This window comes from Pteronotus mesoamericanus, unplaced genomic scaffold, assembly GCF_021234165.1.
Source record: "Pteronotus mesoamericanus isolate MK-2021 breed Mesoamerican mustached bat unplaced genomic scaffold, CSHL_Meso_final contig_94, whole genome shotgun sequence".
Taxonomy (NCBI): Eukaryota; Metazoa; Chordata; class Mammalia; order Chiroptera; family Mormoopidae; genus Pteronotus; species Pteronotus mesoamericanus.
Window position 1 is genome coordinate 45,906,244 of NW_026555285.1, and position 27,780 is coordinate 45,934,023.

The 27,780-nt window shown below is 41.1% G+C and overlaps 1 protein-coding gene across 8 annotated transcripts in view; it reads left to right on the forward strand.

The window, feature by feature from the left end:
* MBNL2 (muscleblind like splicing regulator 2) overlaps nucleotides 1-27,780 on the forward strand; it is a 150,551-nt gene that overhangs the window by 102,495 nt on the left and 20,276 nt on the right. For 2 of the 8 annotated variants that reach the window (XM_054586493.1, XM_054586485.1), the window contains 6 exons: nucleotides 4,582-4,782; nucleotides 7,507-7,770; nucleotides 13,959-14,012; nucleotides 14,645-14,798; nucleotides 21,196-21,231; nucleotides 22,542-22,636. In XM_054586493.1, the coding sequence (XP_054442468.1) occupies nucleotides 4,582-4,782; nucleotides 7,507-7,770; nucleotides 13,959-14,012; nucleotides 14,645-14,798; nucleotides 21,196-21,231; nucleotides 22,542-22,636 (804 nt within the window). Of the gene's footprint in view, nucleotides 1-4,581; nucleotides 4,783-7,506; nucleotides 7,771-13,958; nucleotides 14,013-14,644; nucleotides 14,799-15,495; nucleotides 17,436-21,195; nucleotides 21,232-22,541; nucleotides 22,637-27,780 lie in introns of those variants that run through there. The other 6 variants (XM_054586487.1, XM_054586489.1, XM_054586488.1 and 3 more) reach the window with 6 other exon arrangements.

Below are 27,780 nucleotides of genomic sequence, written 5' to 3' on the forward strand. Positions count from 1 at the left end.
CCTTGACTATGATCTTTAACGGTGTCTGTGACCTGGTCCTCGCCCAGCTCCCCAGTTCATCATGGCCCGCTCTTCTTGTCCCCACTCAGACCAAACCAAACCTTCAGTTCTGTGAACACCCTAAGTTCTTGCTTGCCTCATGGCCTTTGCTCCTGCTGGAAGCACCCTATTACCCTTCAGAAGTTAACTTCCTCTTGTTCATAAGGACTCCAAATCTATTTACCCCCAATCACCATCAACTGTCCATTAGAGTTTATGTTCAATAAATGCACACACAGGGTTTTGGCGCCATGCCTGTATCAATAATGAAATGCAAATCATTCTTTCCTCTCATAACTATTCTGGCTTGAATTCACTATGCTTGAAAATTCCCCTTCACTTTGCTCCTCCTAGAAGTTTTCCCTCCCCCTTTCTGGGAGGATATAACAGTAATTCTTTTCTTTTCCTTCCCAGCACACTGCCCGCCCCGCCTCTGCACCACACACATGCAGTCTTCGTACTTTCACTCAAGATAAAGAAGCAGATGGGTAGTCGTTAGCAGGATGGTGATTTAAGAGCCTATATAATATGGTCCTTGGAACAAGGTCTTACATTGAGTTTCCTGCCCTCCTGAGATGCTTCAGGGGGTAAAGGGAGCGGGCGTAAGGGATGCCATGTTTTAAGCCTTTCGGTTTGAGCGCCAAATACCTACCCTTTGAAGTGAAAGCTTTCTAAACATACCAACTCTCACACTCTAGTTTTAAAAAGTCAATTGATGAAATTTTAGAGCCATAAATATCCCAAGCCACTCAGTTATTACTGCTCAGTACCACCCCTTCCTTGCCACTACAAAATATCAAAGGACACATGGGCACACGCACACACGCACACACGCGCGCACACACGCGCACGTGCGTGTGTGTGTGTGTGTGTGTGTTAAATCTTTCAACTTGGATCTACTGATGTAATGTACTGAGAAAGAAGAGCGGACAGTTCTGGGGAGAGAAACACTGAAACGTGGAATGAAGAACAGAGGGAAAAAATAGCAAGACCAGCACTTCAGAAGCTATTTTCTTCCAGAAGATTTTCTGTTGCTCTTGTCCTCTGGCCTCTCCAGCTGCAGTTAGTGCTCAGAGATGACAAGGACCAAATGGATCCCATCTCAGACAGCCTGGCAGCAGCTCTTCTGCAGAAAGCACGGGCCAGTTCTCCCAGGCTCTAGCTGGTATACTTCGCAGAGCAGAATCATTTGGAGGTGCCGCCCTTCTCTTTTCTCAGCTGCCAGCTAAGAACTGAATTCAGACACCAGGATGTGCTGTCAGCCTGGACTCTCCCTCTGAAAGTTTAATTTCAATCGGGAATCTGAGAACCCGCTCCCCGAGGCGGCAGCCCTGCCTCGCTCATCTGTAGGTGGCCAATACTCTCTTTTCTCTCTCCGAAAACATAAGGACAGCTGGTGCTTTTTTCTTCTTCTGTTTTAAGAAATTACCAACAAAATCTAGCAAGTGCAGAAGAATGGAAATAGCCCCAGATGGGGAGCCAGGAGTCCAGGGTATTTTGTCCTGGCTCTGCCTCGGCAGCAAAGACCTGGGGTAATCCTTTTAGTCTCTACCCTAAATTGCTTTCACCTCTGAGACCGAGCCGTTCTCACTGCCGTCCTGGCTTCTCAAGGATGTTGACAAGACTAAAGAAGACGATGTGTGTGAAGGTGCTTCAAGAACAGCTGAAACTTTCAAGGATGTTAAGATATTACTGTCAATAATAACAATAATTAGTGGTAATAATATAGTGCCCATCTCTGAAAATTACCATAGCAGCATTTTTTTTACTAATCAACCCCAACAAAAAATACCCTATGTAAAAAAATAAAGAAAATATCTCATTGAATCTACCTTTATACAGCCTATGAACTTCTAACTTTCAGTTCCACATGAAAGAAAAAACATAATATTCCAGCACATAATTCAAAAATGAGAAGATATGTGCTATATTTAATAATATTTTATACCTCTATTATTGTTCTTGCTCTGCCGACTTCATTCCTGTTTTCCTGTTATAGAATCAATGGATAATTTGGGGGGGAAACTATTAATACTAATTGTTACACTACTAATGATAGCGTCTATTGACCGAGTTTTGACCATGGCCAGTGTGGAGAGAACCAGCACCTTGGTCGGCCTGGCTCTTTACGCTGAGTAGTTTCACTTCCCTCCTGCAGATGAGGGAACTAAAGCTCAGAGGGGTTCATTTCCTACCCAGGGTGAAAAGCAGTAACTGGCAAAGCTTTGGATTTGAATTCGGGTCTCTCTTCATCCAAAATCTGTGTTTACTTTTCCATCTACTCTCTACGTGCTATGTTACAACGATCATCAATAAACCAACTACAACATCCATGTCAGATCATTACATTAGATGAAAGTGCAACTTTTTTGGAAAGCAAACGTTAGCTCAATACAGTGGCTTTGTTGATATCCAACCAGTGTTCAGGAAATGAGTTTTGAGCTTCTGCTATCCTCTTGACAGTCAGGGTACAATCTGTGTCTGTGTCACCGTCCTGACTGTGGCTTCAAGTGATGCACAGGAGAGAGGGCTGGGAATTCACTTCTGTAGAAAGTCAAAAATGGAGGTGTTGGCGCGAGGGCTCTTTTCCCTACGTGTTTGCTTGATAAATAGTCTTTGGGTTAAATTACACATTTAGTACAAGTTGGGTTTTTCTTAATTCTTCTTTTCCCTCCTCATCTATGACAATGGTCCCCAAACTGGGCCACAAGTCAGGTCATGTAGTAAATGTTTTTAATGCAAATTTCAACCTCTTGAGTCAGAATCTGTGATATCTCTATTAATGAAACCCCCCCACCAGGCATTTCTGATATAGCTAGTTCTTTGAATCACTGATCTGTTGTGATTTATGACCTTTCAGGACTGATTTTTTTAAAAATCCTAACATTATATAGTCCTTATACTGTTTAAATCACTTGGCTTTGTTTCAATAGTACTAAATTATAAAAGCTATAGTTACTGAAAACCACAACTTTCTATAATTATGACTCAAATGGGTTGAAAATGGAAAACATACACATATAAAATTTTGTAGAAAGTCAAGGAAGAAAAACACCCTGCCAGCTATTTCCCATGTTGAGACCTCATGTTGCAACTTTCTTCCAAAGTGAATTTTATGTCTGAGCCATAAAAGTCTAAGAGCCACTCGTGGGTGAGCCCGGCTGCCGCAGCCCTCCAAGACCATGAGAATCATCTCTGTCAGGCCCCAGCCTCTTCAGGAAAGACGTTCAGCCTCTCCAGAAACTCCCTGCACAAACTATCAATAATGCACTGTTTTCTAACAGGATCACTTGTATGAGATATGTTTCAGTTATTGCTGTCAACAAAAAAATTTGTTTAATAAACAAAGATTGTTATTTTTCCCATATGTTCACCACCTCATTCAGAGCCTTAAATAGACAACCAGAATGTTACCCACAACATATAAATCAAGAAGTAGATGGCACAGCCAACAGCACAGTTCCACGTTAGAAAATTGCGTTAACATACCATTGCAAATGTCTAAAAATAAGATGGTTAAAAGTCATGCAATGACTTAAAAAACAAACAACCCAACAAAAACTATTCAGGTCCAACTCTGTGAAATTTAGTCTAAGAAAAATCTTTATCTAGCATCTTAAATTTTTAACGTTGGTTTTTTAAGAAGTGAAGCAAAGTTTGTTGTTCTTGTAAATGTACACCATTTCCTTTCCGAAAGGCATATTTTTAGGTGGAGCTTTAAAAAATGATCATCCCATCAAGCCCCTTGCATATTTCTTCTTATCCCTGGGCAAGAAGCACAGGGAGAGAAGTTTAATAGCTACTGCATGCCTTTATCGCTGCTGCACTGAGTTTTGTGACCCAGGAAACCAAACCAAATTTTAACAGTCAATTGAAAAGTTCAAGATTTTCCGCCCAATGTTTCAAGAAAGGAAGGTTCGTTCAAGACACACTTACTTGAGGTAGAGGAGGAAATAGCAGGTCTGTGTTAAAACTGCCGACGAATTTTGGAAATACACCTGCTAGTGAATATGGACACATACTGGTGAGTCTGAGAAAAATAAATTCCCAAAGTAATACCCACTTTTTGAGAATGTATAAACTTGGCCAAGCAATAAGCAAGGTGTTTTTTTTAAAATTCTTCCCCCTTTGAGAAACATGTAGGAGGAATCAAAGATTATGAGTCAATATTTCATAAGTTTTATTATATTAGTGTTATATATTTAATAGTTTGGAATAATGAGCAATTAGAGTGAATATTACTGTCTTAAGGACACTTTCACAGAAATAAAAGTTTAACCTGTTCCCTGTAATTAGGTTTCTATGATGTTCTCTCATATTTTTGTATGGTTTTGGAAAGAGAGACTCTATATGGATTTAATTTTCATCAAGCAAAACAAGAGGGAAGTTCAATGAACTTCCATATTTCAGAATGGATTTATGCAACTAACACAAAGGGTCTCGTATATGATGAATTAATTTTGCTCAAATGACACTTGCCAGTGATTTTTTTAAAGTTTTATTCTAAAGATATCTTAATCCTGTGTTATCTTTCTTTAACAGCCCACTTTTCCTGTAGGTCCCGCAATAGGGACAAATACGGCGATTAGCTTTGCTCCTTACTTAGCACCTGTAACCCCTGGAGTTGGGTTAGTCCCAACGGAAATTCTGCCCACCACACCTGTTATTGTTCCCGGAAGCCCGCCCGTCACTGTCCCGGGCTCAACGACAACCCAGAAACTTCTCAGGACTGACAAGCTGGAGGTACTTCAATTTTACTTGTGGTTTGAAATGCATTTGTGGTAGAAGTGTACTTCTGAGTAAGTGAATGCTTGTAAGATATTACACACACATGCATCTAAAAGCCGTGCAATTCATGGCTCTTTGGTTTGAATTGAAGGCCAAGTATAAAGGAAACCCGTCTGTGGGAAAAGAATAAGTTTAATAAAAAAAAAATCAACTGTTCAGGGGCAAAATATTAACAACCAGTGAACCATTGCGTCAATCACTATGTGAGCCACCACAATGGCTCCTGAAGGTGTCCGGTTGTGCTAGACATTAACCTTGGCTGGACTCTGGTTAGGTCACAGAAAGGGCAAGTCAGAAGCCCAGAAGCCAGAGCAACAAGGGGCACTCAGGAACAAGGGTGGGAGTGAGGAGGATCATGACTATTGACCAATTGGTGTGATCATGTTTCAATATTTTAGGAACTATTGTGGCTGCACGAGAATGTTCCAGATTACCAGCCCTAGTTGTTGGTAAAGAAGGGGGAATTGGAAGCTGGGCAAATTTGTTGTTTGAGATAGTTCCTTTAACTTAAATTTAAGTGTTCTATAAAAGTCAAAAGACAAGTACATATATTTAGAAAATATAATTCTTAAGTCATGAGTCAAGCCAACCCATCTACACTCTACTGAATAGGATTTCTCTTTAATCAGAGTTAAAGGATTCATCCATTTATCTTAACTACTATATCCTACGATATTTAATAGAGCATTTTACTTGGATGTGTAAAGATTTTAATAGATTTTTTCAAAGAGATCCTTTAATTCCACTACCAATTAAAGTTGTTAGATGATACATGTATGGTTAGGATGTACGCTGAGGTTGAATCCTTCAAGAATCTTCTTCCAAATGTGCATTTGTTTAAATAGTTACCCAACAAATCTTGAGGGCCATAAAATGTTGCTGCCCAATATCAGTTTCAATCCAGAGTCCATGGATTTCAAAATGAAAAGGCTGTAAACTCTAATCACTACTGTTTTGATCTAGCATATCTCTGTGAATGTTGGACAGACAGACCTTTCATGGGACTAGCAAAGTGTGTTGGGCTCCACCTGCTGGACCCGTGGAGATTTAGTGTTCAGTACCATGACTGTGTGGTTTGGGAAACAAATTAAATCAGCTGAGTTGGGAACAAACTGTCCTTCCCAACAGGACTCGGGGACAAAGACGTATGTAAAAAATGATTCACAATGACTTAAGCAGAGCAGCTTTCAGTTCACTTCAAACCAGGAGTGAGGTCGGCTGCACACAGAGACCCCCAGCAAATGCATAATGGCTGATCTGTGCCTCTGATGCAGCCTCCGACTGAAGTCATTCCGTTTACGGAAGGAGGCTCAGCCAGAACCTGTGGGAACATCTTAGTAATTTGTACTTTGTACATTTCATGAACTAAAGGTGGAATGTGGGCTACTATTCGACATAGGAAGAAACAATTGACAATTTTATGATTTATCTCTTTATTCCTCAAACCCGTTTGGCCACTGGTTAGTGAAACTGTCTCCCAAGTATGTTCGACTTTGACAAGCTTCAAGGTCATGCCAGTGGACCTTCATATAATATCACCGATGAGCAAGATGTGAACTACCTCTTAAATCTTGTATATCCACTGTGTAATTGGAACCTAAAAAGAAAATAACTTACAATTTTACTAGTAATTCTGCCCTGCTAATGATGTTTATCAATATAAGTATTATGTCTATATGTTAGTTATTCATGTTATTTCTTGTTACCAATATTTAGGGCAGAATTAAGAATACTCTTTAAATTCTAATGAAAGCTTTCTTTGTATAGTAAACTCTTGATCCACCAGAATTTTCAGAGTATAGAGCCTTCTAGCTACTTGAGAATTCAGGGTTAAGGGATAAAAACAGAAACACCAACATACCAACACTTCAAACTCTGTTCTACTTCCCTTCATTTATTTCTTTTCCTTTATCTCTTCCCATATTTCTCATCTTTTTATCATTTTTAAATGTTTTTTTTTCTGTGCTATCAAAAATAGTAATGTAGTCACCTGCAGCTGAAAGCTTTGGTGTCTTCGATATTGCAGTTCTTCTGATTTATGATTGCAAATGTAAGTTATGTTTGCAGAGCAGGGCACACCGAGGGGAACACAGGAGCACTCAGATTGACCCCAACCTCATTTCCTGTCCCCAGGGAGAGGGGACGAGTCTGCCGTTTCCCCCTGTTCTTTCAGGAGCCACACAGCTCTGACCTGGTAGCTGAAGCTATGGTGAAATTAACCCTCCATGCAAAAAGCCTATAGCACCCCGGAGTTGTTGGAGTAGGAGACTATTTGCTTATCTATGCAGATATCTGAATTATTTGTATATATAAACTGCAAATTATTACATACAATACGTCTGTCTATCCCACAGATCATGGAGGAGGCCCTCCCTGTTGATCTTTCTTTGTTATTTTAGCTACCTGGCAGATTTGGCCTTATTTTCTCAATATCGAGTCTCAGCCCAGAAAAGAGGGCGAAGCAAAACTCAGAGTAGTGTTTATTAGGGATTCTGGTAACTTGAGTTCTGGATAATCAGATGTGTATTGTAAATGGCACACACACCACCAGTAAAAGAAAGAAAAAGGATTCATTCAGATTAAAACCAACACCTAAATGGCCGCCCTTGCAGAGGCAGTGGGTCGGCGGCCATCAGGCCTTCCTCCGCATTGTCTGCTCTTGTCCCCCGTGTGTCCTAGGTATGCAGGGAGTTCCAGCGAGGAAACTGCGCCCGGGGGGAGACCGACTGCCGCTTTGCACACCCCGCAGACAGCACAATGATCGACACAAACGACAACACCGTAACCGTTTGTATGGATTACATAAAGGGGCGTTGCATGAGGGAGAAATGCAAATATTTTCACCCTCCTGCACACTTGCAGGCCAAAATCAAAGCTGCGCAGCACCAAGCCAACCAAGCCGCGGTGGCCGCCCAGGCAGCTGCGGCGGCGGCCACGGTCATGGTAAGTGGGGCGCTCCCGCCCTCCCCTTCCTTCTGCGCAAGCCCGGGAGGCGCCCACCGCGGGGACCTGAGCTCTCTCCAAAACAGTTGGGAAATAGGGAAGACTGCTCTTCCTGCTGCTCCGCTGCCTAAGTTCTGTTGTTTTCCCCGTTTTGTTTTGTTTTCCCCTCCCTCCCCTCTTCAGCACAATAAGTAAATCCCTCGGGCGCAGGCAAGCAAAGGCAAGGGCGCAGGGCGCCAAAGGGAGAGGCCAGCGCCCTCCCCAAGTCCAGGGCGACCGCAACCGGCTTGGGCTCCTGCTCAGCGGCGGGGCCCGGGGGCATAGTCCTGAACAGGAAGGTGGGCTCCGGAGCTTCGGGGAGTGGAAAATGAAGCCGGGGCGCTGCCGCTGAGCGAGGGACAGCAGTCCCTCCGACAGCAGCGCCTGGAGCAGAGAAGCTAGTAGGACCAGTCAGTGAAATGCCTCTTCCCTAGTCCTGTTTTTCTCCTCTCTTCTTTTACTCATCATAAGGGCGATGCTTCAGACTCTCTCTCCGTGCAGAACATCAAGTCACGAGACAGATGAAAATGGAGCTATACTGGCTGGTGCTTTACCAAAAAAAAAAAAAAGGCTCGTAACCCAGTCTTAACAGCTCAGGCCACTGTACTGTCTGTCCCTTGGAGACCAGCAGTAGCCTCATCTTCTTGCAGCGTGAGGGCCTGTTTATGGCTCCAGTCTCAGGCCCCATCCCTGACCTTTGGGATCAGAATCCAAATTTTAAATGAACCCCAGGTGTTTTGTATGCACATTCACCTTTGAGAAGCATTTTCCTAGAACACTGATCCTCAAGGACGGCTGTGTTTTGAAGTTACCTGAAGGGGTCTTGACAGGTTCAAACACCAGTCGCTTCCCCGGAAGTTGTCTCTTCAGCTGGCCTCGATGTGGCCTGGACAGTGGCCTTTTTTTGGAAGCTGATTCCAACATGCAGCAAAGGTTGAGAACTACTGGACTAGGCTTTAGAAGTTTCCAATAAACTTGTTTTCATGGGAGGCCTCTGGCTTCTGAGGAGCCTATGTGACTATGCTAGGCACTGTGCATCCAGCATTTGATGAGACCTGCCATGCTGCTGGGTAGAATAAAGCAATTAGATGGGTTTCTTTGCCTTCGAGGAGCATAGATTTAGTCTGTCAGAGTGATAATGCTCCTCAGTAACAGGGTAGAAATCCATAATAGGGTCCAGTGGGGCAGGCACCACTCAGTGACCGGTCCTCCCTCAGAAAAGACAGAGAAGCCCTTCAAGAGGACAGGTGGCGTTTACAGCACAATGTTCTGACTAGCGACTGCTATCTCATTCATATTAACTGATCAGAATGAGAGGGAAGCCGTTATACGAACAAGCTCACGTTATTCAGGGTTCTTCCCACCATGGCCTGGCCCCAAGCTGCGCGACAGGTACGGAGAGGGAGGCACAGAGCCAGCCCCGCGAGATGGCCGCTCAGTGTGGAGCGCGTGGTGACAGGGGCCTCTCCCACCGGAGGCTTATTTCCAAGAATCTTGAGCCCTGGGTCCTTCGTCTCTCACTGTTTCTTCTCTGAATCCCTGTCCACTTAGCGCCTTTTCCTCAAGTCCTTTTCCTTCTTCCCTCTCTGGACAAAACAGTGATTTTTCTGAATGTGTGAATCTCTCTATACCTGGGGATGTGTGCGTCCAATGTAAGAGAACCAGTACAACAGAGAGAAATTCTCCTCCTCCCCCCTTTTTTTCTTCTAATAAAAGAGTGGTTTTCAAAACCAGTTCTAAATTGGGAATGGGGTGCCGAGAGGAGATGACCGTGAATTGGTTACTTAATGCTGGGGAGAAAGAAATTCGTTTAGAGAGCCGATGAGGTCTTTTATTCACTCCCCCAGTGTGGACTGCGTCCGTACCGCCCACTTAGTAAAGGTCTGCCTCACCCTCCGAGAAGTGAACGTGCTCCCTTGTGATGACCCTTTAAGCCAGCCCCAGTTGATCCTGACTGCGGTGTTGATTGTTGGCACAAAGAACACATTTTTTTTCCATTGAGCTGGCATTAGAAATCATCACCGGGTATCAGAGGTATCCCCAAGGTTAGCCAGGACTCTGGGTGCAAGGGACAAAACCCCAACTAAAGTCCCTTAAATGAAAAAGTTGCACTTCCCCACGCTATGCAGTATCTTCCAAAGAGCGAAGAGATAAAATAGGGCTCAGGGGTGCCTGGCTCCAAAATCTGGAAAACCAGTAGATACATCATCTTTTTTGTTTTTTTTCCTTTATCTGCTTCTCTTGGAATAGCAGCCCCATTCTCGAAGTCCAGTGTCTCCATACAATGGTGGCTATGGCTTTGCACACCTTACATCTTTGAAGGAACAATGAACCTACTACGTGTGAAGAGTAGGTGACCTGGGTTCATGGGGACGAGAGAAGAAATGACCGTGTACACAGACAGGGCATTCTTCAGCCTGTCGTCTGTAAATCGAGACTGTCCTCGTGCATGTGCCTTTCGGCTCGTTCTCACGCCGCACTCGTCCAGCTGCGCGCAGGTTGCTGCAGTGAATGCCAGTATATTTAGTTACCATAGTTCCCTGGATTGTTACGCTGTGCCCAAATTTGGAATTCTAACATTGCAGGGAATCTTGCAGCATCATCAAAGACAACCCAAAGGAATGCAGGTTTAGAACAAAAGCCAGCTTCTTCCTGAGAACGACAGGGAAATCACTGAATCTGTCATGTCTTTTTAGGGACGCTGAGGGGCTCGTTTGAAACCAGCCTCGGTGCACTTGGATAAAGTAGAAGTGTTCTGACTCCAGAAGCGAGATTACTCAGTACACTGTAGGAAAACTATATTTTACTCCCTTATTTGAAAGAACAAATGAGGTAACGATCGCAGTCAGAAGATATTAGTATTCCATTCACCTGGCTTTCGTATCTGAACACAAAGAATTTCTATAGCGCGATTTTTAGTACTGTCCCCTTCTTTTGGTTAAATGGACCCTGAAAATAAATTTAAAGCTTTGATTCCAGAAAAAGTGATACGTATTTCCATTACAGCCTTTTTTTTTTTACAATACCTCTTAAAATATGAGCACGAGAATTTTTAAAATGCGAAAATAAGCCTGACAGAGCTTTGCTTTGGTAATTGTCACACAAAGGGTGTTTGATCTTCAACAACCACCCTCCTTCACACACACACACAAGTGGGGCTACACAAAGAGACACCTGCTCTGTAAAACATGTACCAGAACTTTGAATTCCATCCTGCTTGTTTCCGTCCTTTTATTCCACACTGAAGAGGCAGCTCTAGATTACTGTTGTCAGAGTTTCCCCGCGCCCCCGCCTGGGTCTTTGCCTGTAATGCCTGGCACTGGCCCTTAGTTTGCTCGCCTCAGCCCACAAGTGGATGGTCCCTGGACCCAGGAAAAGAAAGGCCTGGCTGTGTCCACACAAGCTGGAGGAGGCCCAGAGGGGCAAGAGGCTAAAAATGACACATATATAGGTACTACCAATACCTATATATATTACTTATATATATGTTTATATATATGTAAGGCCAGCAAGAATGAATGCACATAATAGGAGCTCAATTAAAGAGAACATATTTCTCTGCATAGATGCCTAAGAAAGCTCCCAAGATGCACTGGACGTGGTGATCTCGCAAGCCTGTTCTAAGCCTGAAGATCTTTCAATATAATTAAATAATATCAGTCCCATAATATCCTCTAAATCAGAGCATCTGTGTACTACAACACTGTGTTCTAACATGATTACTCATCCACACAGATTTCTTAATACAGCCTACTCAGGTGCCTCAAAGTGTGTGTGTAAGATACCAATACGCATGCTTGATCCCCCAGGACCTCAGTGTTTCCTTCAAAAGACAAGATAATGACGTCAAATGGAGGCGCCCTCCCCTGTGAGTGGTAGAAAAGGGGGTGCTGCCATCATTCCGCTCTGTTCAGAGCGCTGAGTTTCTTTACATGCCTAGACGATTACAACTTTGACGAAAATTAAGTTTCAGAAACCTCAGATCAGGAAAAAAGAAAACATGAACCTTCCAGGGGATTATCCTAAGGAGAAATATTTTGCTTTTTTTTTTTTTTCCCCTATCTGGAGGCTTCATTAATGCTCCTTTATTAAATCAAATTTTGTTCCCACATGCCAGCCTCTGGAGACATAGTCGCTCTTCTCGTCAGCGGCTCAGAAAGAGCACCCCAAGAGCGGACGTGTTCTGTATCTCCCAAGGACCGCACACGTGAAGGGAAGAACCGAGGTCAAAGAGACTTTGACTTTGACCATTCAGTGCACGCTCTCAGTGCCTTCATTGAGAACAGGCTATGTAACCTTAGACAGCTGGCACAGACTGATGCAAGCTGAAGAAAATGCATCACTTAGCAACATAAAACCACATGGGGACGAAAGATTTTAAATAAAAGTGGTGTCTGGGAAGATCCACGATGCAGCACGAACATTTGAGGAAAGAATATCTAGGATAAAGAAGCTTTCTTATTGTGGAGCTTGTTGGTTTATAAAAATGTTCACAATTCTTCTTTCGGAACGATGATTTCATAGTGTTTGATGGCCTCTATCAAAACACTTTCTCCACTGGCCACCCTACGTCTCTTCTCAGCCTATAGTCCTTTGCTCTTTATCTCTAATCGTCCCCCCCCTCCGCCCCCCGGCCGACCGTTGCTCTTCTAAGAAGTGATTTCCTTTCGTTTCTATACTTTTAATCCCGAACCATCAGATAAGGATAAACAGCCTGTCATTTTCCAAGGAAAATACCATTTACTGTTTCCCATTATGAGGGTTTAGTACTATTCCATTTTATTTCAAATGCCACAGGTCTAATTCAGAATTTTAGAATATAATATTTGTATTTGTTAGACAAACCTTCGGGATTTACTTATTGTGCTAAACATACAAAAGGGGTATTTTACTTTTTATTTGCATTGGAGCTGTTCTTTCAAATTTCTTTATTTTCACAGTATTTTCATCATAGAATTTTTAGATTTTTTTTGCAATTATCAAGGAGTAGGAAAATTTTTCATTTTGGTCTCTATTGATATTTGTTATTATTTCAGCTGTCTAAATGAAACTATCTGCCCAAAAGTATGGTTATAAGTTAAAGATATTATTTTCTTTCTATTATTTCAAGCAGTACTTTGCTATTTTTCAGCTGTTTTTATTTTTAGTTATTGTACTTGTTCTAGCCAAGAGTTCTACACCTCATTTACTGGGTTGGTCACTGATTGTAGCTAAAAGTACAAATAGAATTATTAAATATAAATTATTTTGATATCTGAGGGCACTAAATACCTTTTTAAAGGGTATTTTATTAGCATAATCCGGTAAGTTGTTTGAAATAAATTGAATTCTTATTTCAACTGTAGTGGAAAACTTAGAATGGATGATAAGTTAGTCATTAGAAACAATATAATGGAATAAAAGTGGGAAATTTGAGAACCTTACTATTCAAATTCAAACCTTGTTAAGTTTGGAATCTTATTCCGCATTGCCAAATCCATGCTAGCAGAGTGAAGAGAAGAATTGAGACAATTATCCACATGATTCAGACAAAAAATTAAGATCCAAACCCAAATAGTTTTGCCTAAATAATCTTGTGTTTGAATATTTTTTGCCTGAATTTTTTTGTCTCAGTTTGCCACTTCATTTTGTTAGACTAGATCTTCATTAAAACTAATGCAATTTAAGATGCTATCTTTTTTTGACTTGGGGCTTATGTATTCAGCACATTGACTATTTTATATTTGAAAACTAACTTATCAGAAGTTCTCCAATTCTATGGCCCTTAAAAGTGTTGCATTTTTTTCTGAAGCAATATAAAAAATGCTCATGGTGTGTATGCAAGCTGCTGTTTTGATTAACTTTCCTGAATTTCAAACATCTATATTTTACTCTCTTATATGCTTTTAACTAAGGTATAGTAGATGCATTTTTGCTTCAATACTAATTTAAGGTGTAATATTCATTTCTTTAGAGAACATTTTTGTTGTTGTGCATGCCTAGTGTTTTGTACGTTGTATATTGCATTCAGAATATTTTTTTCCTTCTCACCTATCCACAATGCAATGCCGTTCCCATGATGCACCTCTGCTTGCTGTTTACCTGTATGTTAATTCGCTTGAATCCCATTGGCCCACTGCCATCATGTGCTCGCTGCCTGTTATTAAAAGACTCAGTCGACTGCCAAAGCAATGAAGCGACCTCTCGAAGCATCTGTAGACCTGGTACTTTGACCTTTCACCTTTCGCTTTGCATGTAGCTTTTCAGAGAATCATCAGAGATTTGTATTACTTGTAAAATATTGGTTGCAAAATATCATTATTAATTAATGAAAAAATTCAAGAAGGTGTTTAGCCATCTCATTTTCATGTGTAATATGTAAAATAAATTAATCCTAACAAATTTTAATACCTTTTCCAAAAGAGTGAAGCAAATTTAAATTACTTGGCTCAGAAAATGCTCATTATAATTCTTATTAACATTTAAATTCAAGAAATTGCCATTTTGTTAAAGAAAAGGATAGGTATTAATAATAACACAAATGCTTCTTTCCCTCCTTAGACTAGTTTAACTCATTTTAAAAGCTGAAGCCATTTTTTTTTGTTGTTGTTGTTGCTTGATAGTTTTTCTTTTCCTTAGTTGAGATGCTACTGTTTGGGTTACAGAAATCATGCTTCCGCTCTCAATAACAAATTCGCCCTCCCTCGACATTGCCGCTCTTTAAGTTAAGGTGCATGGCAGGGGCATCTCCTTAGCTGTCGTTTTTAAAAAGAATGTTGCAATTGATGATCTCTTGGATGCTGAGTGATGGATTTCCTTGGAGTTATACATACCTTGTCCACTTCTTCACCCTTAGGCCTTTCCACCTGGTGCTCTCCATCCTTTACCAAAGAGACAAGCACTTGAAAAAAGCAACGGCGCCAGCGCGGTCTTCAACCCCAGCGTCTTGCACTACCAGCAGGCTCTAACCAGCGCGCAGCTGCAGCAGCACACGGCGTTCATCCCCACAGGTATGGGTGGCCCTGACCGTTCCGCGTCCTGTGTCCATGTGCCCTTCCGGTCATGTGCTTTCTTCTCATTCCTTTAAGCTGTTTGGTGGCATCTAGTTTGCTTTGAAAGGTACAGTAAATACGACCTGAAACTCATCATTGTCCTAGCTAGCTAGATGTGTATTTACCTTGCTTGGAATGATAGCTAAAGACCGTTAGGAGATTCTAAAGCCAAATATTTTACACAGTGAAGTAAAAGATGAAACCCGTGAGAAGCAGATAGGCCTTTTGGTTTCTTGCATTTACACATGCTGTGTATAGTTTATGTAAATAAGACCTTTTATGTGTGACAAGTGAAATTTGTCATTAACCCTGAATGACCTAAAAAAAGCAATTCCTGTAAATACTAACCTTTTCTTTTCTATTCCTATTCAGAGCACTAAAAAAAAAATGAGGCTATTCAAATTAAAGCAATCCTCTACTCATATTTTTACATCCATTCTATCTCTTTCACCATTCTTCTCAACTTCCACTAAGTTTACAAATATAGAGAGCACTTACCCTTGGTCTCTAAGCCAATGCCTGATAATATTAGACGCTAAGGCACATTAACTCTATCATTCCACTAAAAGATGAATTATATTAATCATAGACTCTTGAAGTTCAAAGAATCTTAAAGATTCTTCGTGATCTCCTCATCCAATTGATTGTTTTACAGATGAGAAAACTGAGGCCCCCCCACCCCAATGTGAAGTGACTTCCCAAGGTGGCACAACTAATGGGAAAAAGACCTGGAACCTAGTTTTCCTCTGACCAGTCCAATTCAGAAGACACAGCCCTCCCTGGGCCTCCATCTGTGGAGCCCACGGAGTTCTCCCTTAAGGCTTCGCCTAAAACATCAGACATAAGTGAAGAAGCAAAAGCACAAGGCGTGTCAACCCTCCTCCGCTTCTTCCCCGCCTCCTTGTCCTCAGACTTACATCCACCACGTACAAATACAAGAAGTCACCAGAAATTGACTGTGGTTTTCACCTTGTAGTCTGTGTTAGAAGCAGGGATAATATTCTCATAATATTTCCTAGAGTGTCAAGAAAAAAGAAAAAAGGAAAAGAGAACCAGAGAGTGAATTAGGCCTTAGTGAGAAGACTGTCTATTGTATTCTTAGTTTCAAAGTCAAAAATTTCATCCCATGATAGTAACTTAAAGGTAAATATAGACGAATAACATTTTTTATCAAAAAGAACTTGTTGATGCTAATCCACAGGGTTGCACTTTTCAGGGTTCTTTTTTATCCATGTTTTTAAAATCTCATAGTGTATCAAGAGTTAACATAGGAGGGAGTTGAATAAGTATTTCTATGGTACTCTTTGTACAAAATCCACACTTTGAAATGCATTATTAACCTGTTAACAATATATTTTATAGTAAAAAAAATACATTACAAGTAAAATGGTTCTTAGTATTTAGCTTTCTTATTTTGTTTCTGCCCTGCTCTTAAAAAACACTCAGACCTGTAGTCAGTCTCTAAGTCAGTACTTAGTAGGGCTTCACTTTTTTTTTATAATACAGCCTTAATTAGTGGCATTTCAGTGCAGTTATAGCACAGCAGGATTTCTACATGTAATCCATTTGCTGTAACATGTTCTTAAAATAATAACTAGATGGTAAGCTTACCTCGAGGCCCTGTGTGATTTCCCCAAGTGCCTTATTTTCTAAACCTCATCACTAGATATTTTAGGAGAAAAAAAAATTAGGGAAGACTATATCGAGGGGTAAAACACAAAAGGACAAGTCTGTTTCTGAAGACTGGCTGATAACGCCACTCTGCCATTTCCTGGGAGTGTCTATGAGTTCCGGGAGCTAGGTCGTGCAAAAGACTGAAGGCCTCTAACTCATGTTGAACTCTTCAATCCAGTAATGATTGGGTTGCTAAATCACTGAAAGAATCCTCATTTTAAGATAGTTCGCCTGGAAACCATTTAAAGACTTCCAAAGCAAGAGTGAATATCATCCCGTATGCAATGACTTGATTATTGTTGATGAAATGCATTGTATTGAGGACCAATGGGCTGAACTGGCTGCTTATGGTTGTACACTGCCGCCCTCTGCTGGATTCTTTAAGAACTGTTCAAGTGTGTCCGGCAACCCTCAATTGAGTGGGCTTTGGGAGCCAAAAAAGTGGATCGTAGCCCCCTGAATTCCGTGAACCACAAGTGCGCCTCCCTATACCATGATATAAATATCATAGTCAGCAAACATGTGGCTCTCATGCTCTGAAATGGTGTTTCAAAATTTTCACACGTTTCTCCTAAATGATGAGACAATAATTTTATTAAAAGGAATTGGCATAACCTTTCCCCCACTTAAATCCATAAAATAAATTTCAGTGTTTATTTTGGCTCTAGTTGTTTTTTCAGGCATTCTTTCTCACAAATCCCATTTTCAGCCTAATTTTAAAATGATAATGACAATAATCATTCACTGTGAATCATTGTTGTTTTAAACCTCTGCAAATTAAAAGACGATGTTCAAAAATATTGTTTGTAACTTAGTAGATGGTGAACCCATTATTTTTAAACTGAAAGATTTTGACTATTCTATACTTTGTCATGACTATGAAACAAAAAGCATTTTTATGTTCTTCCGGAGGTTACCCTTTATTGACAGGTCTTCCATTGTGAAGTTTTTGATGTGCTACTAAAATTCTCCCATTGACACAATGTGAATCTGGATTTTAGAAATTCTGCCTTCGGGCCGTGGATATATTAACATAAAATATTATGCAAAATACGGGATCTTCTCCCAAACCATGCCAATATAATTATCATCTGAGTTGATACCCTAGCACATTTGCAGTGGGTGGGAGTTTTCCTTTTTTCCCTTTTTTGACAGAGATTATTTTAACCGAGTACCTCTTCTTTTCCCTTGCTGTGTTAGGAAAGTGGCAAAAACCACACACGCTTACAAAAGTGGCAGCATCCTAAGCCTTGGCATTTCTCTGACGGGTTGACTCTGAGTTACTGTAACTGTTCTTACAGCCTTACATCCTCACACCATTCTTCAGAATAGTCTGCCAGTGGCAGGCACGATTATTTGCGTTTTGCAGATGGAAAAACTGAGGCTGTCTCTATGCTGCCAAGTGGAACATACAGTTAATGGAATTATCCAGATAATTCTGAGTCACAGGCCCTAGAGTTGAACTCATGTGTGCAGCTGAAGCAGAAAACGTCTGAGAAGGCATTGTCGGTAAGAGCTAGTGCCTTAGTGAACTGCTTCAGCCAGTAAGAGCAAAGGTGACCCACTGACCCCCTCCTTAATTTATGTCATTATATTGGAAATGTGGAATGAGTTGAAGAGGAGAAAGTGCTAGCACAAATACTGCCTAGTGATCAGAAACTATAATGTTCCATAAGGTTATCCCACATGTTCGTGAAAGACTTGTCAGTATCTAGTGGAAACTATGTTTATATAAAACCATCTCAAAATTTGTGCATTCCATTCAATTTGGCAAACAGTTCTTGAACACATAGTATGTTCTGGGTTCCAGAGCCAGTAATGGGGATAAGGAGGAGTTCAGGATTAGGCAAAAACCAAATATATAAGGCATAGCATGAAGGGCTACATTAGGGAAGGGCAAAGCTATTTGAGAGGGAAGGAGAAAGAGGCAATGTATTCAGCCATCGGCATGTGCAGTGACTGGTTGATATGGAGAAAGACTTTCCATAGAAGGAGAGTTTTGCTTAGTACTTTATACAGAAGATTTTTACCAATGAGGGGAGAGTGTCCCTAGTAGGGGGTCAGCATGGGTTGGGAAGAGTAGCAAGTTGTTCATTGTAACTATAGCGTAAGGTACTTGAGGGTCTAGGGGGTGGGTAGGGAGATCCAAGTGGGATAAAAAGCAGAGATGAGACCTGAAATCAAGATCAGGACCAGAATCTGGCATTAAGTAAGACAACTATGCATAACCAACGCTATGTGTTTGCACTGTTTATATTACTTTTAGGCCACGTAGAGAACAGGGCTCACCAAATTAGTATAGCGGAGCATTTCAGCCATATCCTGAACTGAAACCAAAGTGCCAGGTCCAGTCTTAGCCCAGAATGGCTGCAGGAACTGCTGTTGACGGTTTGCCACCCAATGACATTCACATTCACGACACAGGAAAGCCCTCCAAGAAAGTCCCTCCATATTGGGATGCAAAAGAATAACATGTAATTTTTATCAGGATAACTGTGAATGCAGCCATGGTTGACTTTAAAATGAAGTCATTCACAAACTGGGTACTTTTGTAAATTTCAGGAACAAATTGCTCCCAAGACGCTTTCATGAATGGCTGAGAACATTCATTCTGCCAATTGGTCACCTGCTGTGTGTCCCGTAGACATGGAGGCCGACATAAATAAGCGCTGCTCTCCAAGGGCACAGTAGAGAAAATAGACGGATACTCAACAAACACCCACCCAGCATTCCCTGAGGTGGAGAAAGATTCTGTGGGAAAGGCCAATGTGCGGACATATTAAATCTTGGGACACTCGTCAGACATCCAAGTGGAAAGACCTAGCGAATGGGTAGATGAAAAGACCTGGAGCTCAAAGGAAAGAACTGGGCAGGATGCATAAATCTGGTAGCCTGGAGCTCATAGACAGTATTTAGATCCTGGGTTGAATGATTATATACCAGAGAAAAGTATAGAGTAGGTGAGAAAGAACCAGAACTAAGTCTTCACACACACACACACACACACACACACACACACACACACACACATTAACATCTATAAGGTTATCAGAAAATACAAAGACAGAGTGGTTTACTAGGGAGGGAGTGGCCAAGTGCTAAACGTTACTGAGATTCAGGAAGTTAGGTGAAGAGAAGCTCCTACTGATGGCAGAAATGTGGAATTCTTTGGTGATATCCGCAATTTGAGTGGGGAGGTAGAAATGAGAGCCAAACCGGAGAGGATGGAAGAAAAAATGGGGGCAAGGAAATGAAAATTTGTGTGTAGGTAACTTTCAGGAAGTTTGGTTGTGAAGAAGATTAGAAAGATAGGGCTGGAGAAAATTAAGATGTCACAAACAGGATTTTGAGGTGTTTAGGTGTATGTTTTACATTGGATATGTTAGCATGTTTGCTAAAGAATCCAGCAGTAGCCCAGTTAGACAGCCTCTTTTTCTAACTAGTTAATGTTCGCCTGATCAGAATGTAGATCGGGCAAAAAGTCTCCCTCAGTGTGAACAGCTCAGCAGAGAGAATCAAGAGCTCCATGTCTCAGATTCTTTATCTGATATCTCAGAAGGCAGTTCCAAACCCTGAATGGATGCACCTATATGACATGCAATCTTCAGTTATCTAAGTCCTTACATTATTTTGCTTTTCATCCTCGGGAACGGAACCAGAAGTAGAGAAGCATTTTTAATACAGTTCTTTTTTTCAGTCCTCCACAATATAGATCAGTATTTATGGTCAGAATTTTCTGACTCAAGTACATTAACGAGACCACCCACCGGCAAGGCAGCTTACTCCCAAGGAAGGGCTAAACAACCCCCCACCTCTCACTTACCCACTTGGACATCAGCTTGAGAATTCCTAGGAATTTTGCCGAAGTTCCCCCAGGGATGACCTAACAGCAAACTATGACAAAAATTCCTAACCCTGGTCCTCACTCAGCCCCAGTTCTGCGCTGTTCTGCCTCCACAGTGTTTAGATTTCATTGCTGGGTACCACTTCTTTATCACACCGAGTCCGGTAGCAGGAAACAGATCACAGACACATCGGGGCCAGTCAGTCACGGGGACCTCCAGCTTCCCACATTGCAGGGCTTCCCCGCAGTAAGCTGGAGTCCACCTGCTGCGGAGGGTCCGAGCCTTAATTACTGTTTCTATGCTCATACTGCGACTGACACAAAACGCTTTATAACCAACAAGCCAACTATCATGCAATAAGGTGGGTGTGATTCAGTGAACACCAAGTCCGACCTGGATTTCGGAATAGAATTCTATTTCTGGCCTTACCCTTGACTCACAGTACGCATGACCTTGGAGTAGTTACTATGCCTCAGATTTTTCATCTGTAAAATATCCACTTCCTACCTTGGAGGATTAACTCGATGACACCTGTAAAGTACTTTGAGGTCTTTGAGGAAGCACACTGCAGCATGATCACGTCATTCTTATTAGATGTATATGAATGGAAAGTGTGAAAAGCAGCCTAAGGAGTAAGTTTTGAACAATATTGGCTTAAAATTAGTCAGATATATTTGTGTCAGTACTGAAAATGTGAATGACTCTAAAAGACTGTGTTAACTAACCCTACTTATTTCTGGTTGTGCTTCAATCTCACTTTGAATGTTAACTCTAAACCGCTAACCTGTTTCTTTCCCTTTATTCACTTTTTCCACCTACCATTGCATGACATGCAGGGTCAGTTTTGTGCATGACACCCGCTACCAGTATTGGTAGGTTTCAACCTTTTTTTTATTTGTCTTTTATATTATGTACTATACCTTCACTTGCTTGAAATTTATTTCAGAGATGGTAGAAATGCTTTAGGAAATGGTAGATCTGAAGACTTATTTGGCTTTAGAGTTAACACATAGGTTTGTTAAATGTACTTGTATATTTAAGAAAATGACCGTGTTAATGTGGCTAGAACAACCACGGTGCTAGAACAACCACTACAAAACATAAAACCACAAGTACGAGTCTGCTTTTAAATGATCTGTATTTGGTTTCTCTTTATAGTTTATATGTTTTAGCAAAAGGAAAAAAGCTTACTTTAACAGAGAGGCAGGCTAATTTCATCAATCAATGTTTTAAAGTTTCATAGTGGTGTGCCTTTATCTCCTCTCTGCTGTGTGTTAGAATTATCAGAGTTTCCCAGAAGTATTTATTTTTAAAAAAATTATAAATGGATGTATTTTGAAAACAAATATCTGACCTGCCTTGCTTATTATTCATTTTAATTTTGCGTTGATTTATTTGCGATGATTATTTGTTCCTTAGCATTCCCTTAGATATTAACCTTGAATAGTATATAGTTATCCTACACATCCTAATATCTTAGTACAAAAGTCTGTCTTTAGGACATGTGAATTAGTTCCATTTAGAGTAAAGATAAGCAAACATTGGCAAAATTTGTCTGGCTATTTCACAGTAACTGTGTTAGAATTTACATCAAGGCCATGATTTTTGCTCCACAATTTATTGGTCCAAATAAGCCACAATCCCCAATACTGTCAGCTCGAACAAGCAGCTCCAAATTGACCAAAAAAAAAAAAAAAAAAAATTAACTTAACCACGATAAATTCTAAAAAAAATCCTATCCTAAATTATGCCTATGTATCGAAGCTTTGAAATTTTAGAAGTACAATTAACAGTAAATATTTTATACTCTTCCTTAACCGGACATTACGTTTCACATTTTTAGAAGCAACCATTATTCCAGACACTATGGACTCTGAATTGGGAATGATCTATTGCTAGAAGGAAAATGTTTGTAAATACATCAACCAAAGTAACCTGCTTTGGCCTTTCTGGGAATCACTGATTGTGTTTTAAAACTTCCTTTAATTGTACTTGTAATAAGCTATTTTCCCTTTTTTATTTCTCTCCCATGCTTCCTTGCTTTGCATTGTGATTGCATGCCATCTGCTGGTTTAACCCATGATGGCTTGCTGCTCTGATATTCACCATGCCAAAATACCACTTCTATTACCATAATGCTACACCCTCCTGTTCATTGCTCCCATGGTTCCCCTCCTGAAAGTACCCATGATGCACAGCGCTACGTCAGCCACTGTCTCTGCAGCAACAACTCCTGCAACAAGTGTCCCCTTCGCAGCAACAGCCACAGCCAATCAGGTTTGCTCCTTTTAAAGCTTTCTTTCACAAATCCCAAACTCTAAATGAGTGCTGATATTTAAAAAAAAATTCTCGGTGAGAATTTTTTTTTCATGTTTATCCATCAAATTTTATTTTTTTAATTAGTTTATAGCAAGCATTTGTGGACAGGTTGCACTTATTTAGAGTTAACATTTACTGCCAATAATGATGTAGCTATGTTTTGTGTTGCACTGTTTGTTTTCGTACCTAATATTGTGTAATTAACCTGACAGGCTTAAATTCCTTTTAGTACAGCATTGCGTATCCAGTGGTTTGTGAATTGCCACAGAGAATTTACAAAAGCTCTCCTGCGGGTGCTTCAAAACGGGCTAATTTTGTTTGAGTTCATTCAGACCCTGTCCGTCTGTTATGGAGAAAAACAATTCTCCTCCTAGAAAAATGTCCCTTTTCCCCTTAGCATCAAATTCGAGGTCTGAATGATTGGTGGTAACAGTTCACCTTGATCATACGTGCCCCCAAACTCACGGGGAACCCACTTTCCCATCTGTTCGGGTCCTGGCAGGAGAGCCAGATCATACCGGGAGAAGGGGATTTAGGCGCTGGGTTCACAAAGGCTGGATATAACTGTTCAGGGATGTTTAACTCTGTTGGTGTAATGCATGTGCCAATAAGACCGTGGATGTACTATTTCTCGGTGAGGGACAGTTGGCTATTGGCCACTCCGTGGTCGCAGGCTGACTGTAACCCTAACCCCAACCCCTGCCAACCAACTTGCAAACCTGTGCTCCTGGTCTGGGGCTGAGGACGATGAGGCAGCAGGAACTCTTACCTGGCCTAGCAAAACACGACACTGTGCATGCCCGCCCTTCCGAGAAGAGCAAGTTCGGTTTTGTTTTTAGCTCAGTTTTGGGATTTTTTTGTTTGTTTGTTTGTTTGCTTGTTTGTTTTAGATGAAATCAACGTCCTGACAACAGACGAAAAGAGAGAGAGGAGTAGGCTGGAGGGGAGGCCCTAGCTAATGAGGAAAACTGGGAAAACTTGAGTCAGGGCGTCAATGTCAGGCTGAAAATGCCTTCCGAGGGTGGGGAGGGCTGATTCCCGCTCCTTTTCCGAGCGATGCCGGCGCGATAGGTTTCATCACTAAAAAGGTGGGCGGGACGGCACTTGAGTGAAGGAATAAAAATGAAAGCCCACGGCACCCCTCGCTGAGCCCCCGAATTGGGGGAGCCGGAAAGAAGGAGCCGCAGAGGCCGTCTGGGTCCCCAGGCAAATGCAAACGGCTGACAGCTCTTCCTTTCTTTCCTTCCCTCCTCACAAACGCCAGACTTTCCTCCAAACAAACTCAGCTTCCAAACAGTCATAACAAAGGGCAGCAGATAAGTTTCAGTAGCGGGGACTTTTTTTTTTTTAATGATGGAATGGGAGAAGCGAGAGACAGCTGCATCCTACCATTCTTGGTCCAGAGCACCTCTTCTCACTTGCTCATTCTTAATCAGAAAGCCGGATATCTGTTTGTTTGTTGTTGTTGTTTTTTTAATGTGTAAGTCCTGGCCTCCTTGAACCATATTTTTGTGATTTTTGGCAGAATTTTTGTTGCAAAGTCCCTTCCTAAGAAAACAAGTTTGAGGTATAATGGAGTAGTATTGGTTACAGTGGAATTTTACCTATACTGTATGGCAAGTTAAGCACTTCTAATACAGAGAGATCTTTTCTGGGACTGGAAAGGAGGTTGAGATAAGGAAATAATTTGGAGTTTTAGGAAAAAGGAGTTTATTATGATAAATACTTGATCATGTATTATTTTAGGAAAAAAATTATTTTATTGTGATAAATACTTGATCATGTGTCATAAATATGTTTCTAGCCAAGTGATTTTTTGTCGCTCCTTTGGTCGAAAGAACTTTGAGAGAGAGATTATATACATATATGTGTGGAGTGAGGCAGAGGTAGAAGTACTCAGGAACTAAAATATATGATTTTACAGCAGAGCGTAACTGGTAAAGAAACTAACAAGTTTAACTTCAGTGAAATCCAAAGAAACGTCATTAAAAGAGTACCTGACAGTAGCTTCAAGAATCCAAGATTCTGTGTTTCACGGTGTGGAATGGAATAGTTGCTGGATTGCACTTCAATGAGAAACCGTTTAGCAACTCTTGATGAAGATCCGCTTGCACAGGAAAACCACAGCAAAGGAAATAGCAGTAAACGTAAACTTTCCGATGTGATATTCTTTATGTATTTTCAACAATTTTCAAAGAGCCAAGCAGCTACCCAAGAACTTGGAAAGTCTTTTTAGTGCCATTGAATTCAGAATTCAGGGATTGTGGATGACTGTACAATGACAGCTTCATCAACTGAAGATTTCAGCCTTTAAGCCCTAATTGAATCATATTCACGTGAATTATGTCATTTGAATGTAATGAAACTCAGTCTCCTCCTCCGTGAGAGGAAGCCTAAAAGAGACTCCCTGAAACCCCTCCCAGCTCTGAGCTCCAACAAGCCTGTGGTTCCTTGGCTGTTATGCGGCCCGAAGTGTGAGGTCGCCAAGGTAAACAGGGACAGAACAGGACGTGGTGCCAATGAGCTGAGAGTTCAGGGGGTGGTAAGCATCCCGCCTTCCCTTCCTCCACTGGGAGATCTGTCTTTGATACAAGGTGCTATAGGGTTTTGACAGTTTTTCAGTGCATTGGATCCATTTAAGCTGTCAGTTCACATAGTTCAAATCTCGTAGGCGTCTGTAATTAGGTACAAACCATTCCGAGAAGAAAGAACATAGACCAAAACATCCCATGACGGGTCCTCCAGCTCAGTGTTCCTTTCCACGGTGACCCCCCGGTGAGCCCAGATGAACCGGCACCAAGGCTATTACTTCTGTCCTCGGGCTTAATCAAAGTGTCAGCAGTGAAAGTTTTCACTGTGCTCGGGCTTGGAGTTTGAAATGATATGAAAACAAAATTCAAATACTTTGGGGAAATACAAAATGATATTTTGATTATTAAGCCCTGGGAGTAGATCTGTAAACAAACACACAATAAACGAATTTACTAACAACTGCTTCCTGTTTCAGTTAAGGTCTTTGGGCCTTCATATATAAATTATACGTAACAATATTATTATTATTTATTAACTGCTTATGTACAAGATACTATTCAAAATGGCTTCTCTCCCATATAGTATGTATTATATTTTATATCATATATTTTCTGTTATATAAGAGAGGATACATATCTCATGTGTATAGATACACTCAATTCTTACAGTCTTTTAAGTGTGGTTATCGTCATCCCCATTTTACAGATGGTAAAACTGAAACAAAGTTTTACTCTCTTAAGCAAAACAGCTAACAAACAGTCTCACTGGAATTTAATCCCTGGCAATTTGATGCCAGAGGCCTTGCTGTTAACCACCAAGCTATACTGCCTCTCGTTGTGATTATAAATATACAAAAGTCACTTCTTCCACAATTGTAACTGTCTTTTGAACGAGACCCAATAGCAGCAAATTCTGTTGCTATAGGAGAGAGTGGAGGAGGAAGAAGTCTTGCTAACGCAGCTCAAAGATGAATTCTAAGCAGGGAGATGAACTGAATGTGAGCACAGCTTCAAGCTAATTATGTAATAGCCAGGTCATGTTTACAATCCATATAGCAGATATATATTAATTATAATATATAACCATATAGTAATGGCCTATGTAATACTATAACCAGTGAGTAGATTGAGAATGGTGAATGATTTCTATACAAGTAGGATAAGTAAAAAGTACGATACATACAAAGTAAAGAAGGATTAGTCATTTCTTTTAGTGAAGCCAAGTTCATGGGCATATTTTGTGAATCGCTGTCCTAGACTTTACATCTAGCCTCTGCCAGTCATCTCACACATAGCTTGGTAACAAGCAAAATCAGAATTGACAATGAGAATACCATATACATCAGCCAATTCAAGCCTACTAACAGATGGTTAGCATGTATGTTGTCTATAGATGCCTATATTGAAACAGATTTAATCTCAGAGTATACACTAAAAGAGGTAGAAGTAAACAGTTTAGTATCTGGATCACCTAGTCCCCCCCCCCCATATTAATAGAAATTTTATTTTAAGAAGATGAGAGTGCAGATTTGAATTACTGTAACTTGAATTATTATAGTATCCTATGCTGCCCTTGCTTTATTATTTTTTATTTCAAAACTACATTCTATTTCTAAAGGGGAGAAAATAATTTCTAAATGCATTTCAAGTCTTAGTTGTTTGTTTGTTTTTTTCACTTATACACAGAGATTATTCAGTTTACTTAATCACATCCTTGAAGGCCCAATTAAAATACAATTTATACTCTGGGTCTTTGCCGGAACCCCCACAGAATGATAGCACCATCACTAGGCAGAAAGAATGGCGAGCACAAACATACGAAGGTGGAAAAGCGCGAGGTCTAGCAGAGAAGAACTAACAGTAGTTTGACCGGAACTTCCATCAGCAGGTGTGGCTACAGCCTAGACTTGATTCCAATGGTGCAGGGTCTTGAGTGCCAGGTGCAAGGCTTTGGCCCTTGTTCGGCCACTGAAGAGTTTTCAGACAGGATAGAACTCTAAGCAAAGTGAGCAGCTGGGTTCTAGGTGGGCGAGTCTGCTGAGACCGCCAGTGAGAGGTCCGAACAAGAGCCTGCACAGGGACAGTGGCAGCTGGCAGCTGGCCTCCTTTGTCTTGCCCTTTGCCTGTGACATAAAGAGAGTGACTTTTAGTCAAAGAGAAACATACCAGCTATTTCATACTATGGCAAAACATGTCCAAACAATGCCACCTGGCAGAAAAAGAAACTTGGTCCAACGTGAAAGATTAACCACAGGGAGTCACCTCTGTAGGACCTGAACTAAGTCCCTTCCAGAACAGCAGTTGGGTGGACAACGTGGTCAGAGAAGCCTCCAGGGTGCTTCCCCTGAGCATGTGGCTTCCCACTTCCTCCCTCAGTGAGACTTCAGAGTCACAGAAGCTCAAAGACCTCCTGGCCTTTGCTCAAAAGAGAGAGGCCCTTCAGGTTGGGTGTAAATGCACATTGCCCATGTTCCCAGCTAGGGCTGGGTGGGCCGGGAGTGCAATTATTGATCTCATTCATTCGGGATCAAGAGTCCACACTACAAAGAAAAATTCTTACATGTTGGATGT